At 46.7% G+C, this 15,831-nt stretch overlaps 1 protein-coding gene and 1 long non-coding RNA gene across 13 annotated transcripts in view; one reads left to right on the top strand and one right to left on the bottom strand.

Moving 5' to 3' along the window:
• Positions 1-15,831, bottom strand: part of LOC139757250 (adenosylhomocysteinase-like 1) — a 338,517-nt gene that overhangs the window by 164,316 nt on the left and 158,370 nt on the right. For all 12 annotated transcript variants that reach the window (XM_071677539.1, XM_071677544.1, XM_071677533.1 and 9 more), the window contains one exon: positions 9,734-9,824. In XM_071677539.1, coding sequence (XP_071533640.1) covers positions 9,734-9,824 — 91 coding nt within the window. The remainder of the gene's footprint in view (positions 1-9,733; positions 9,825-15,831) is intronic.
• LOC139757251 (uncharacterized) overlaps positions 1-15,831 on the top strand; it is a 151,611-nt gene that overhangs the window by 18,080 nt on the left and 117,700 nt on the right. The window lies entirely within an intron of this gene.

Here is a 15,831-nt window from a genome sequence, read left to right as displayed (position 1 = left end):
CGCAGAAACTGGCGGTGTTTTCCGTAATGTCTGCTACGTGTGTGTGTGTGTGTGTGTGTGTGTGTGTGTGTGTGTGTGTGTGTGTGTGTGTGTTCTACAGTAGAGGAGGTTCGGGGTGATAGTTGTCGCTGAGTACATTTCACCAGCAGTTTGACGTCACTCTTCCCAGCACCTGATCTCCCCACCACCCTGACATTTCCCCTCTCCTTCCACCCTAAAACATACTTCCCCCTCTTTCCTTTCCTACCCCTCTCTCACCCTCTCATGCTAATTTCCTCTCCACCATATCACTTTTCCCTGACAACTCCCCTTCACACCCTTCATTAAATCCTTTTCCCTTTTCCTCACTATCATCATTCCCCCCCCCAAACCATTGCCTCCCTTTCCCAGCCTCCTCTATCATCTTCCCCCGACCCTATACCACCTCCTGGTGTCACCCTGCCATCTTGTTCCCGGGGGCACCCGACCGTACCACCTGTCACCACCAGATACAATCACTTCCCAGGCCAGAAAAGGTAAAAAGGTATCCCCATCTCCACGACACATGTCGTTGTGGCTCAAATACATATTCACCATCTTGAAAACGACCGAGCAACCCTTGAGAACGGCTCTTTTGGAATGATGGCCTCGCCTTCGGCCTGGCCCTTAAGGGTGAGGTCAAAGACCGGGTCATTACACCCAAGGGTCGTAAAGTAATGCTCAAGGGTCGTAACATCCTGCACCACGGCTAATCAGCCAGTTAACCCAATAAGACCAATATATATATGCCGGTAGTTTAAAATCCATAAGCATTAGGTCTACAATCATAAAGTCCGTGTTTTCTTAACATCACGTTGAAGTAAGGGGGTCCAGACATCCATATCATATGTTCGATAATGGGAAACTTCGACAGTTGTGAAATTCGATGGCATATACTATCAATACCAGACCGTGAAAACGCTGGTCCATGTGGCATTTAATTCCTTGAAAAGAACCAATCTGCCCTGTTTACATTTTGGACAATGAGGAAAACGAACGCGGTTAAAAACGTATTGAAAATGCCTATTAAATTATAACCACGTATACACCCTAATTACAGTATAGAGTTTTGTTTCATCTTGTTTAATCAAGAGAATATTTAATGCAGTATAATTGCGAGAGGAGAGAAAGATAAAGCATCAACCACGCAAAGCTTAGCACCAGTACAGCTTATTGCAACTGCAATGTTATAACCCATGACAAATACAGTATTGGCATTCAATACAGGTTCTCTCGGTCAATAATCACCATATATTGAGTTGTGGTGATTGAGTTAATGTCACTTAACTGCAGCGATGTAGTAATCAATAAAAACAAGTCTAACGTTGCGAAAGTGTACTATGATGGTCCACCATCCATGTTACACAGACACCATACCAGGTTACCTTACTACATCTTTGTAATGTTACATCTCACTTTAACATCGGAACCGAACTGGGACGCCAGGTCGAACAGCCATCATGGGTAGCCTTCTCCACATGGATGGGTCGGCATGGAGAGTCCATGAAGGTATCAAAACTCTCCAACATTCACTCTTGAGAACCTCGACCTACGAGGACCAGAGCGTGACGGGGCATCACATCTGCTCAAGTCTCCCCTTAACAATGGAAAACGTCACCCCCAAACCACAGCTTTCCCATTTTCTTTTGTTTATTAAGATTGGCGCCCGTTACTACACCACACAAATCACTGTTTATAATCATGGATGTAGATGTAGTTCTTTGGAAAAGTGTAATTTACAGGAAATCATAAGTTCTCCTCTACTTGTATCATACAACTTCAAAAAGAAACATTGTATATGATCTCACAGTTATCTTTATAACCTGCCTGAGGAAGGTTAAAACACCCGTGGTCAAGAATTAAGGTTGACGACTTTAATGACCACGGCAGATGACAGGTCTAAACCACCGATTAGCCCAACCACCCCAATATTCCTGGTCCATCGGTCATTCAAAGTCATGGAGCGAGGTGAGAAAAACCCAACCCAGGATCCCCCTGGTAACGTGACCAGCCCCTCTTATCATTCAGACGTGTTTCCTTATCAGGGTAGCTCGAACCACCGTGACCTTATCAGCTCATGAATTACCTTATCCCAACCTCGTTAAATCTTGAGGGTTCCGTCCCAGTAGAGACATGCCGACGGTGTTGGAAAGTCTACTGAACAGCAACTTCAAAGCTACTTAGAAAGTCCCTTAACTTGGGAGAAGTTTTACAACCAATTTTGATTTTGTTCTTCATTAACTTTCGCACTTTGAAGTGAAAAGTTTTTTTTTTTCAATTTCTATTAGAAATTCTAAAGTTAAATAATGTCTGACGACTCTATTAAATACTCAACACCACCACCACCAGTCGAGTTCCAGAAAAGATAAAATAAAAAGCAATTTGGGAGGTATATGTACGAGAAATGTACACACAATTCCTTGAATTAGAATTAGAATCTATTTTTGATGTTTATTCACAATAATTCACCATCCCTGGTCTCTACTAGTCTATATACAACCCTATTTCTAACCTCCTATAACAACCCCATTCCATCCTAACATTTTACCTTATCTGACCTTCCTCCAACTTAATATTCAACCTCCAAACCTTTTCCAATCAACCTCCCTCACCCAATTTCGAACAACCTCCCCCCCTCCTCCAATCACCTACCTCCAACCCCAAGTAGCTCAACCCCAACCCAACCTTGACCCACGTTACCTCATCTCCACATGCAAAGCTCCAACCCCACTCACAACCCACCTCATGCAGGAGGGAAGGTGTCAGGTTAGGTCCGACTAAGATCCTTTGTGACACCTGTAATCCTTTTGCGCTACCGCTCGCAGGATGAGCATGGGATGCACAATAAATATGCCAGGGTTACCGGCACAAATTCAGTTCATCTTCTCCCCCCTCAGGAAAAATAGAGGCATGCGTTTACAAGCCTCCCCGGCGAGCACGTCCGCGGCAGTAACACACTTTCCCTGCCCCATTCACCAGCGTGGCTCACCTGTCCCCCACCACCTGCGTTAAAACTCTTAATGGTATGGAAACGTGTCCAGCGAGGCGGGTCTGCACCAGCCGGCCAGCCATTTGGTATATTTGGAGACTCGGTCTCCAGTGTGGAGTTGGCGGGAGACACAGCGAGACAAACGGTGCGGTTTACTTTTGGAAGGGCTGCCTCCTGCTGAAGGTGCATTTACCACGACTTAACGACCGCCTGCACAACGGTACGACCCTTGAGCGCGACGCTACGACCCCTGAACGCGACGCTACGACCCGTGAGCGCGACGCTACGACCCAAGAGCACCAAAGTTTGACCCTTTAGCTCGAGAGGACCGACCCTTAACCGCGACGTAACGACTCCAGCACGACGGAACGACCCTTGAACACGACCGGCTGGACAACTACAACGGTGGGGCTCTTGGCCATGACGGTGCGAACCTTGAGAACGATGGAACGACCTCTGAACAAGATGATCTGGCCTTCGACCTGACCCTAATCGCTTAGGTGAGGTCACGCGAGGGTAGTAGTAACGCTGTGCTAGAAGGATTCAGACGTTAAGTAGGATAACGGAATGGGAAGATAAAGACGAGAAAGACGAAAAGAAAGAGGAGAAGATAAGAAATAAAATAAAATTATAACCGAATAACAAGTGACACAAACATCACAAATTACAGGTTGAAATAAGTGGGGGAAATGATGTAAATAATGATGAAACAAAATACTGAAAGAATATCTTTTGCAGAAAACAAAAGAAAAAATAAATCACTAGTGAAACGTTAAAAAAAAAATGGATAAAAGTATAAAGGCAGGACGGAGAACTCTGAAATGCTGGGGACAAACACGAACGGGCCATGAATGACGTCAGAAAACACCGTCATCGCTAAGACCAGGGGAGGAGGAGAGGGGGGGAGGGGGGGAGGATAATAAAAATAATCCAGCAAAAATTGTTTCATTTTATGAGAGAGAGAGAGAGAGAGAGAGAGAGAGAGAGAGAGAGAGAGAGAGAGAGAGAGAGAGAGAGAGAGAGAGAGAGAGAGAGGATAAGCTGGAGTAAAATGAACCACAACAAAATCCAGAATAAAATGGGATACAGACATGCGAAAACCTGGTGAAGGGGGAAGATGACAGTGGAACCTGGGGCGAGACATGAACGTGGAGGCGACTAGCTGGTGGAGGAAGTGGAGGTAGACCCACACTGGGGAGAGGAGGAAGACCCACAGTGGGAGTGGTGGGAGACCCACAGAGGGGAGTGGAGGGAGACCCACAGTGGGAAGTGAAGGCAGAGAACAGCAGTGGGGAGTTTTGGGAAGGAGACTCATAGTGGGAGTGGAGGGAGACCCACAGTGGGAGAGGAAGGCGAGAGGGTAAGCTGATGTCTCCCAACCGGAGTTATGTCAACAGGAAGTCTACATCCAGTGGAGGCTGGGAGAGGGAAGGCTCCCGCTCTGGGAGGGAAGGATGGGGAGGGAACCATGATGGGAAGCATGAAGCACGGGTGGAACCACAAGATGGGGGAGCGGGACGCCACGAAAAATGGGGAGTTTTGGTCAGAGGGTCAAATGGGAAGGACTCGAACATAGATCCGAGAGCAAGATACCTCATCTTACCTTGACTTACGTGTGGATCAAACACAGGGAAAATCAAAACCAGGAAAAGTATGGTTAACGCCTTTCAGCACAGAGGTACAGTGAGTTTAATATCATCTGAGGAAGAGCTGGTGTAGAGCTGAGTGTTAGCAGATGAGGATCTGGTGTACACTTCATGATTAGCTCAGGTCAAAGCTGATGCAGGGCTTGAGGTAAGTGCACCCTCGGATGACTTGCTATACGATCCAAGGTCGTACAAAAGAACCAATTTCCTTGAGGAAGCACGTTTCTGGCAGGTTAAAACACCTTGAAGAAGAATCAGGAGTCTTTCTTTTCTCTTTAATCCTCTCTTAGCACTGGATACGTCTGTCAGCATTCCGTCTTTTTGTGGGTAAGGATCCAAGCATCAGCCTTACTCATCTCCTCGAGGCTTACAAGGCTCCACCTCTTTAACCTCAGGCCTGGAGTGGTACCACCCTTTAAATCACGATAGTACAGCTGCTGGGCGTGATGGCCTGGCCTTTGCCCTTACACTTAAGGGTCGACACATATAATCCAGGTCATCATAAATAAGGGTTTAATGCGTCGCACTCAAGGTGTGTATCGTGCTCAATGGCTGGTAACGTTGTGCTCACGAGGATACGAGGATGAAATATTCTTGAAAACGTCACATAAAATTCTTTTCTGGGGGTAGAGGGGCAAATCTTGGAAAAGACCGACACCCCCCCGGGGCCAGGAGTGCATAAAGGAAATGAACAACCTTTCCTTGGCTCAGGCTGGGACGACAATCCAGAGGAAAAGTGAGCCCGTTAAAAACTTGGGAGCGCTGTGACTCAGGCCAACCTATTCTACAGAGCCACACGTTGTTTGTACCGGCCAATCAGGGGCCGCCTCGGCTGGATGATGGGGGGCTGGGGAGGAGAGGGAAATGTGAAGACCAGGGCAAGGGAGTAAGAGTTCAGGTCAGAATAGGTACGGAGGGAATGGAAAGGCAAGGGAGGGTTGAGGAAATAAGGGATGGAGGGAATGGAAAGGCAAGGGAGGGATGAGGAAATAGGGGATGGAGGGAATGGAAAGGCAAGGGAGGGATGAGGAAATAGGGGATGGAGGGAATGGAAAGGCAAGGGAGGGTTGAGGTAATAAGGGATGGAGGGAATGGAAAGGCAAGGGAGGGTTGAGGAAATAAGGGATGAAGGGAATGGAAAGGCAAGGGAGGGATGAGGAAATAGGGGATGGAGGGAATGGAAAGGCAAGGGAGGGTTGAGGTAATAAGGAAAAATCGAGACAAGAAAAGGGCTAGCACGGTGGGGGAACATCTGGAACCGAAGGAGGGTTGGAAATGCTAGCCAAAGCTCTTGGTAGATGAGCCTGGGTAGCAGGATGAGGCTGGACAGGAGGGAGATGGAAGATGGAACAAGGAGACGTGGAAAGTTTGACCGATTCTTACACGAGATGATGACGTGACTCAGTCTTCAGGAACCATTACGTGACCTCGGCGACGCATGGTCATTCATTCCCTGACCTGACACAGAGCAATGGTATGGAACATCAGAGTTAAATACATGGATAATAGTTGGAACTTTGCCATCCAATGCCATGTTATGGTTCCGAGACACCAAGCCAGAGAACCTCATCCACAATTTGAACTGTTTCATTCCTGAAGGAACATTATTAGTATACCTTCGTGCGGGGACTCAGCAGGGATACCAGGAACGGTCTCTCGTATAGGTGGGCTTTTGACAATAGCGTGTTGAGGTCGGTGGGCCAATCTCCGCGAGGATTACGTCTAAGCTGGGAAGACGTCGTTAACCTCTTGAGAGGGAGGAGACGGTGCGGGCCCTGAGCACAAGGGTACGATCCCTTAAGCATTGAGAACGTGATCCTCAATAACGCGACCCCCTTCAGTACCACACTACCATCCTCAAACACGACGGTGCTGCCCTTCAGCATGATCCTTAAACAAGACGGTAGGAGGACCTCGGCCACCATACCCAAGGGTCAAGGGTCGTGCCGTTGTAATCAAGAGGTCAACGTGGATATACGTGTGCAGGTAGCAAGATCCCAGCCCTCCCGTTGCTCTGGTCTTGGGGGAGGGAGTAGTTCCGCCGCCTGTACGTTATGGTTACGTCGATTTTGGAGGTTCGCCTCTTCACCCACAGCTCGGTCTGAGACCAAGCCACAGCCGCTGCTGCTCCTTCGTTCTCTCAGATGTTAGGGGCTGCGGCTTACGAGCCAACGCACCCTCCACCACCCACCTGCCTGGTCAAATAAAACTGTATAAATTCGTCCAGTGAGTTCTCTTGACGGCTTCGCTGGACTGTCCATAAGTCTCTAGAGCTTGAAGTTATTGAACTGAAAGATTTCGTGGCCAAAAGTTTCAGTCTCTTTTCTTTTCCTGTATTTGCGTCAACTGTGGGTTTTTGTGGTGTTATTCTACACATTTTTCCAGCTGTCATACCAAAAGGGATATCTTTTTTTTTTCCCCCATTTTTTTTCCACGTAGATGGACTATGCCTTCCAGGATTTCCCATACGTGAAGGATGTGTGCCATCCGCGTTCCCATGGCATAAAGTGTGGCGGGATACCAGAAACTCCTTGCAATCATGATGGTGACTGAGTCAACGTGGACTATGGCTGACCTTCGCCCACATGTTGGGGAAAATCATTTGTCCATCTTGAAGGATGATGTTGTCACACACCTGTGTTCTGGTTGGCAGACGACGAATACTCTGAAGTGTGTCATCCAGTGGTCATCCTCGCTGTGTAAGTTCTCCAGAGTCCGGGACCATCATAATCTTCACACACTCCGGTTCCTCTGTTGTGTACACGAGAGAGTCGCCCCCGATTTGGTCACCCACACCAACGTCTCCGTCTTGTGTTCCGGTGTTGTAACTTGACGTCTTTGTTCCTTACGCCGCCGTGGCACCTGAACTTTTTCCCCCTCGATGACCGTCGTCTTCAGACTCGTCCAACATCTGTGTTCAGGGGGCTCAACTTCCCTCCGGCAACCGGCCTACGAAACCACCACTGATGTGTCAGCCGGAGATCACGACAAGGTGCCGTAGTGTGCACCGGCTATCATCATTACCACACCCAGGTATAAGGGGCACCAGCGGAGCTACGTCTCTCACCCATACAATGTAATCCGAAGTGACATCGTCAGCCAGGTCTCTACGAGCGTTCGCTGCTTAATCATGTCTTCAGCGATGGCCATGCTTCACACACACACACACACACACATACAATGCTGGTTAGATACCTCCACGCTAACAGCTGCCAGAGGGAGGGGGACCTAATTCCACTCCATCTACTCAATCTAACGCCCCTCTTCACACGCAAAAAAAAAAAAAAAGAAAAAAAAAAGAATTTACACATTTGCGTCATCTTCAGAAGCCATGCAATACTGACTTAGATCTCTGCCAGCCTCAGTAACGCTGAGAGAACTTTCTAACGAGTTCATCGTCCGGGGGCTGTGAATCCTCAAGACGTCACTCCGTGGCGAGGGGGATGTTACCAGACGTCGCTCCGTGGCGAGGGGGATGTTACCAGACGTCACTCCCTGGCTCGGGAGATGGTATCATCCTCCGTGATGCCAGGCCAGGCACCGTTGCCACAGGTGTGGTATGGTGCCGGTGCCCCACACTATTGATTCCTTTATGTCAAGATGCGGTAGGTTCCCTCTAGGGCTGGGAGGGCGTGGCCGCTACACGCCACGCCCTCCCGCCAACGTCGGGGGCCGCCAACTAGGCCTCTTGGCTGATATCTGTACCCTCTATCCCCATCCCCATCCGCGGGTTCAGGGGATGAGGTTGAATGTGCGAGCATGTGTCTGTATTTATGTTTACATGTATGTATGTGTTGTATATATGTATTTATATGATTACTATTAGTCCGTTACGGGGAAAATGTTTTACACGGGTAGAGATTTTACATATATATACATACATATATATATATATATATATATATATATATATATATATATATATATATATATATATATATATATAACGATCAGCACTGGAAAGAGAAAATGAAAATGGTGAAGTAATAAACGAAAGTACTTGCTATTTCTATTTCCTGTTTCCAGTGGCGACTGGTGCATATATCTCTTCACGGTGAAGGTTCTGCATATGTATATATATATATATATATATATATATATATATATATATATATATATATATATATATATATATATATATATATATAATACATACACGCCAAAGTGGGTGTATACACGTGAGTGCGTGTGTAAGTTAACACGTCCGAGTCATGACGACCACACCAGCTGAGGTGGCGACCACAAGGTGATGACGCTAGACATGCAACTTACCGTGCTGACGGCTGGCTGTTGACCGACCTCCCTCACACACCACCACCACCACCGATACTACAGGGAGAGCATACACACACACACACACACACACACACAACACACACACACGCAGCATGGACAAGCCTCCAGACCCCTTCCCACCACACACCACCCCATCTGCCAACGCTCCCACCTACTTACTTCACCACAAAGCCACGCCGCTTGTATGTATTGCCTCGTTAACCTCTTACGCACGAAGGCACGAACGTTGAGCACAGCAGCACGACCCCTTGTGCAAGACGACACGGCCACCCATTCGCCACACGTATTAGCACACGGCAAACACGAGTTCAGGGTCGTGTCATTGTACCGTCGAGCCCAAGGGTCGTACCGTCGTGCCCAAGGGTCGTACCGTCGTGCTCAAGGGTCGTGCTCAAGAGACGGTGGCTGTGGGATCATCTTGATGTAAAAATTCATCAAATTCCTTTCAAAAATGAATGGGAGATGAGGGGAGGCGGGCTGGGTCTGTTAGTAACTTTTAAGAGACACGATGCTTGCTAACAAAAGTGGGGATGTGTGTGTGTGATGATGGCATCTACCCAACCAGTGCTCGAACAAGGGGGAGGGGGGGAGGGTGGGGGTCTACATGCCACTCATGTCACAGGCGGGGGGAGGGTCAGGCGGGGCGGCGGCAGCTGCTGTGTCACGACGGGGGGATGCTGTGTTACGACGAGGGGTGTGGGTGCCACTGGCGTTGCATGGGGGTGGGGGTGAAGTGTGGTGGGAGTACTGGATGTGGAGGCAGGAGAGGAAGTGGAATACTTACAAGTGGAGTAGGAGTCGGTGGATGACTGGGAGAGCGATCGGCTTCGGTACCTCCTTCGGGACTTGCCCCCTCCGGGCACGGCCAGTTCCCCCTGCAGGAGTAAGACAGAAGATGTTAAGTCACTCGCTCGTACAACCTCCCTACGTAAACTCCTGGTAGACTAAACTCGGTAGACTAGAGCAAACTCATCACTCACAAGGTAAAACAGCTAGTAAACTCATCACTCACACCACGGAGTACAGCACCAGGTAAACTCCAATATACTCACCACATACACCACAACAAACCGGTGGTTAACTTGGTAAACTACTGTATAATCTCGTCATATAAGCCTTGAAGTATACTTCTAGATTCTTAGGAAAACTCTAGAGCACTCACACCAGAGTAAAACCAAGGGGAAACTAAAACGTACCACACAATAAAATGATAAACACTACCATATTCATACATTACACACCCTACTGGTACTTCAGTGCACTCATAACACAGCAAAATAACCAAAAAGGTAAACTTCAGGATACACATCAAACAACACAGAATAAACCTGAGGGTAAACTCCAGTATACTCATCACACACACTATAAAGCAGAGAAGGAAAAAAAATGTATAATAATCTCATATACCAATGACTAAAACAGAAGGTAAACTAGTGAACTCCGCTATACTCTGACGTACATCAAGGTGTATACCAGTCGTCAGACACATAAAAGTAACAATACCTGTTCCCAACACAGCTCTGGCATACATTATTGCCATGAAAACACCGAAACACTGGGAAAAACTAGGTCAGGACTACAAAGAAAACGAAAGAATATGGAAAAAATATGGAATGACGTGAGGAGAGGGAGGGGGGTTGTCCGGGAGAACTGCCTGCTTTTCCCAGGATAAACACATATCCTGCATCGAGAATTCCAATACTTATACTTTCCTACTTTTGTTCGCAGTCACCAACGGGAAAGAAAAATAGTTCCACGAACTTTTAGGTCATACCGTAAACATGTCGCCAACAACTCATCGTAAAAGGTATCTGCTCGTGTTACGCATTTAACTTAAATAATCTGACATTCTATCACTATGCTATTACCTAAACTTAGTGAATCGTTCGGGTCAATCGTACATACCTAGAGGATCTGGTCAAATGCCTTCGTTAACAATACATACCTAAATTAACTCACTGTTCAAATAACTTACCTTAAACATACATAGTGATGCCCTAAATATACACAGTGATGCCCTAAATATACATAGTGATGCCCTAAATATACACAGTGATGCCCTAAATATACATAGTGATGCCCTAAATATACACAGTGATGCCCTAAATATACACAGTGATGCCCTAAATATACACAGTGATGCCCTAAATATACATAGTGATGCCCTAAATATTCATTGACCACATGCCTCATAGTGACAACCTAACCTTAATGCAGTGACCACATGCCACACAAGACAACATGGTCCAAACAGTCACCACATGCCTTACATTGACAACATCTCCGACATACAATGACCACATGCTACACATGACAACATACCCTACATACAGTGACCACATACCTTACATAGTGACACGACATCCCTTATAAATAGTACCACATGCCCTATACCGATGACATTCCTAATGTATGTGACCACATGCCTCATACTGTGTCAATATCCCTTACGCATAGAGACCACATGCCTCATACTGTGTCGACATCCACTACATATAGTGAGCAATTGCCCCTAACACCGTGACAACATCCCCTACATGGCTGCCCACACATCTGACAACCATCTCTCTCGTTCGTGTGTAACGCAAACAGGACATTCGAACTCCACTAACTGGTGGTTTACCCCAGTACAGAGACCCATAAGAGGGAAAAGATAATACGAAAATCCCCCGTCTGCCGCTGCAGCAATATCCAGCTAGCCTGCTCACGAAAGTTAAAAAAAGAAAAAAAAAAAACGAAAAAAAACCGAGGTCAACATGGATGCCAGAGTCCGGCGGACGCTTACACGGAGGCGAAAGTAATACCCAGAGACCCCAGGTTCCGCTTTACAGCCTTACAAAAACCATCAAAAAAAAAATTCACACGTAAAAAAGAAAAATACCATATGTTAAAAAAAAAGGGGGGAAGGTTTCTCTACCCAGCGAGACAAAAAGGTCAGACCGATCCAACGTTAGATCGCATTCTCTTATAAAAATGGAACTCGAGGTCCGCTCTCGCGTCCAGTCAAGGATAAACCCCGCTAAACCCCATGACGGGGCAAATATCGACCTTACCAGCGGCTACCATGTAGGGAGCGCCCGGCGGCGGAGCAACGGCGGCCCTGGATGGAAATGTGAGAAGTGGGGGGGTCGTAGGGGGGAAAGGGGGGGTTAAGGTATAGTAGCCAACAACATCACTGGCAACGAGCCAGGGGGGTGCCAAAAGGCACTCCCAAGGCTTACTGGTGCCACCGACCTCTGCCTCAGCTTCCTGCTCCGACACTCACACACTCACTCATTCCTCATGAACTATCACACATACCGCCGACCTCATCGTGTAAGGCTACTTCTTACGCTGTATACCCCATGGCCCTTGCCTGTACTCATATTCATACATATAGTGGGTACAAAACACATACAAACAGGAAAATGAAACACGATAAGTTCCCACGTGCACTTTCGTGTAATGATCAATACACGAAAGTGCACACTTGGGAACTTACCGTATCAAATTTTTTCTTTTTTTTTTATGAGCATATGCTAGATCATGCGCACCACTGTGAACTCTCTCTCTCTCTCTCTCTCTCTCTCTCTCTCTCTCTCTCTCTCTCTCTCTCTCTCTATATATATATATATATATATATATATATATATATATATATATATATATATAGCTGTCTAGTTTGTTTATGGAAGGGGTGATGGGGGAGGCAAATACGTGAGACATGGGGAGCGGGGCGAGTAGTATGGAGCCTCATAGGGGTTTGAGAGAACCTGGGGAGCGTGTTACTCTCTACACCGACCTCACTCATCCATCATGAACAAACCCTGAATACGTACACCAACCTCGCAAACTAACAACATTAACATTACATCAACAAATTAACCCATGTGCCAAACATGCTCTCTCCATCTCACTGAGCAGTTCTCTTCCAACATTCCATCAACCGTTTACAAGAATTTTCAACCAAAACATTCGATTTCACGTTCAAATCTTGACAAGCACTTGGCTTCAAAGCTCTTTTCCTTCGAGCTATTTGTCCAAAGAGGAAAGGAAAATTGCATTCATTTCCAGAACAAATTCTACAATAGCTTTATTCAATATCCAGCGTCTATATCGATACATACATACCTGCGTTCCTGATAAACATAAAGTCTCTCTTCCAACGAAAATGTAAACAATACTCATAAATATACATATCAAATAACAATACGAACAGCATTATCTTAGATGTAAACTTAGAACGCTGAGATGTATACACCTATACGACGATCCGTCTTGCATGTTTTCACTTCAGTCAACCATAATTGCCTCGAAATCACAAAGAAAACGGGAGGAGTGTACACAGAGAGCCTGCCTTTCACAGAAAAGGGCAAACTATTCAATTTACAGAGTGACACTGACCACCCCCTGGGGCAACACCACAATAAAGGGAAGGTACACGGGGATAATAGACACAGCCTCCCACCGTCTACCACAAACAGACTCGCGAGGGAATTTTTCCCCCTTACAAAAACGGGAACAAACAGTTTCTGCTGTTTGCTCGTCGCTCTCTACCGTACGGGATAATATATATATATATATATATATATATATATATATATATATATATATATATATATATATATATATATATATGAAGGCATTTTCATATAACCTAAAGCTCCTCACACGATTACCAGGTATTACTTCAGCCTTATCTATACCTTCAGCTGGTTTTCAGGGGCTCATCTCCACCCCCGGGAGTTCGGTCTGCGGCCAGATTAAGCTAAAACCATAATCATCTGCAGAGATACGAGCTTCCAAAGGACACATACCACTTACAGCTGCCACATGCTGCAGGAACTCTGCTAATTCACCCCATAAATCCTTGAGCACGACCTTTAAACACAGAGTTATGACCCTTGTGTATGATGGGACCTGATCCTTGAGGGTCTGTCTGGTCAGAGGTCACACCATCATACCCGAGGATGGTACCACAGTGATCCAAGGGTTTCGGACGTCTCGAACAATGCCCGGCACCCGCGGAGTAAGAACCAATCCTCCCTCAACACCACAGCACAGCCTCAGGCCGAACCGATAATAAGCAAGGATAAGGCAACACAAGACCACACAGATCCCTTCATAAGACCCAATTTCGCGCGGGGGTTGCCTTTGATCAGCGCGCCCTTTTGTAAAACTTCCGCGTCAACACAGCACACAAAAACATCCATATTTCCCCCCGAAAACGGGAGAGAAAAAAAAACCATAAAATTTCGGAAATCTTACGAGTTCTCCGACGCCAAACAAGGCGAGAGATATTGCAATTTAGAAATTAAAACGCTGGGAGGAGGTGGAGGACGGAGTGGGCATCGGGGGGGGAAAAAAGTGATTGGGAGAGGAGGGAAGACCTAGTCATCTGCGAAAGGTGAAAACCACGTGTACTGGGAGCTGGGGGTGTGGCACCAGCCGACGAGAGCGATTCCACGGGGAAATGCGGCACCCGGCGGGGGCGGCGCGCCGCAAGTGGACGACGCATGAGTGAGTGCGGTTCCTGCCGCATGCCACATACGGAGGAGGCTGAGGCACACGGCGAGTGCGGGACACAGGCTGGTGTGAGAGAGTGCGTGTGGGGGAAGCATGAGGGGGGTGTCGTCACAGGGCGAGTGTGACGACGCAGTAACGAGCCACTGGGATATGAGGGGGCAGGTTGTGGGCACGGCGCAGCGCAGGACACATCATACACACGCAGGTCTATACCTGACTCGGTCTTACAAACAACGCTCGAGTGTGGCCTCCAACAACACGTCTCTACCTCCACACCATCATCATCGTCATCACCACCCGTCATCGTGACATCACCACACATCATCATGATGTCACTATGACATCACCATACAACACAGCACAGCACTCCATCATACCCATAAAACCATTCCCATAAGTCAGTTCTAATGAGTCACCATTAATCAATTCTAATATCTGATACAAAGCATGTGGATAATTAACAGGATAATGCCACGCTTGTGTGGCGGAGGCAATCGCATCCCTCTGACGACAGTGCAAGTCCAGGCCAGACAGTTTCATCTGGTCGGGATTCGTGTTCCTCACGATTCGTCCCTGCCATCCTGTGCGAACTGGCCTCCCCTTGGCACTGAGTGCCGCTCGCCGCTGCTGCTGCCTGAGGCACTCTCATTAGCATGCTATCGCCTCTTCCTTCCCGCCCACACAATCCAATTACCCGGCGCCGCAAGTAGGGTTGAATGCATCAAGCACCACTTCACAATTGGACCCCCAGCTCTGATCCCACCCAACCTTTACAAGGTGTAATAAGAATTCCAAGATCTCGTTCAATTCTTTCATTCTAAAAGGATGGCTGCCATGCACTCTCCACTTTGTACTTGACCTTCCCTATAAAACGAATTGATTGCGACTTAATGAATGAATCAATCAACTAATTAAAACTTAAAAATGTTAAACTTCCTGTAACAAAAAGAAAAAAAAAAATCAACGTAAAATCCGAACTTTCACCTTTTCTCATAACACCTTTTCTTCTATCACTTACAAGCCAACCTCAGGCATTTTCCCATACAGGAGAGATTACATACATACATAAATACAAATACACACACACACATATATATACACATTCCTAACGTGAAGATGCGATTACTACCACACTAGCGACTGCAGACGAGACACTGCCCAAAAGTCGGGGGTCTACTTGACCAGTTGAGCGCGCCACCTGCATATGTTTCCACCTCACCAAAAGAAGCCAGAGGAGGGAGGACCTTCCCTCGCCTCGTGGCAACTGGGGTCCATCAAGGAGAGTGTATATATATATATATATATATATATATATATATATATATATATATATATATATATATATATATATATATATATTTCTTTTTTTTTTTTCAT

Source organism: Panulirus ornatus, chromosome 25, assembly GCF_036320965.1.
Source record: "Panulirus ornatus isolate Po-2019 chromosome 25, ASM3632096v1, whole genome shotgun sequence".
Taxonomy (NCBI): Eukaryota; Metazoa; Arthropoda; class Malacostraca; order Decapoda; family Palinuridae; genus Panulirus; species Panulirus ornatus.
This window is presented reverse-complemented; position numbering and strand designations above follow the sequence as displayed.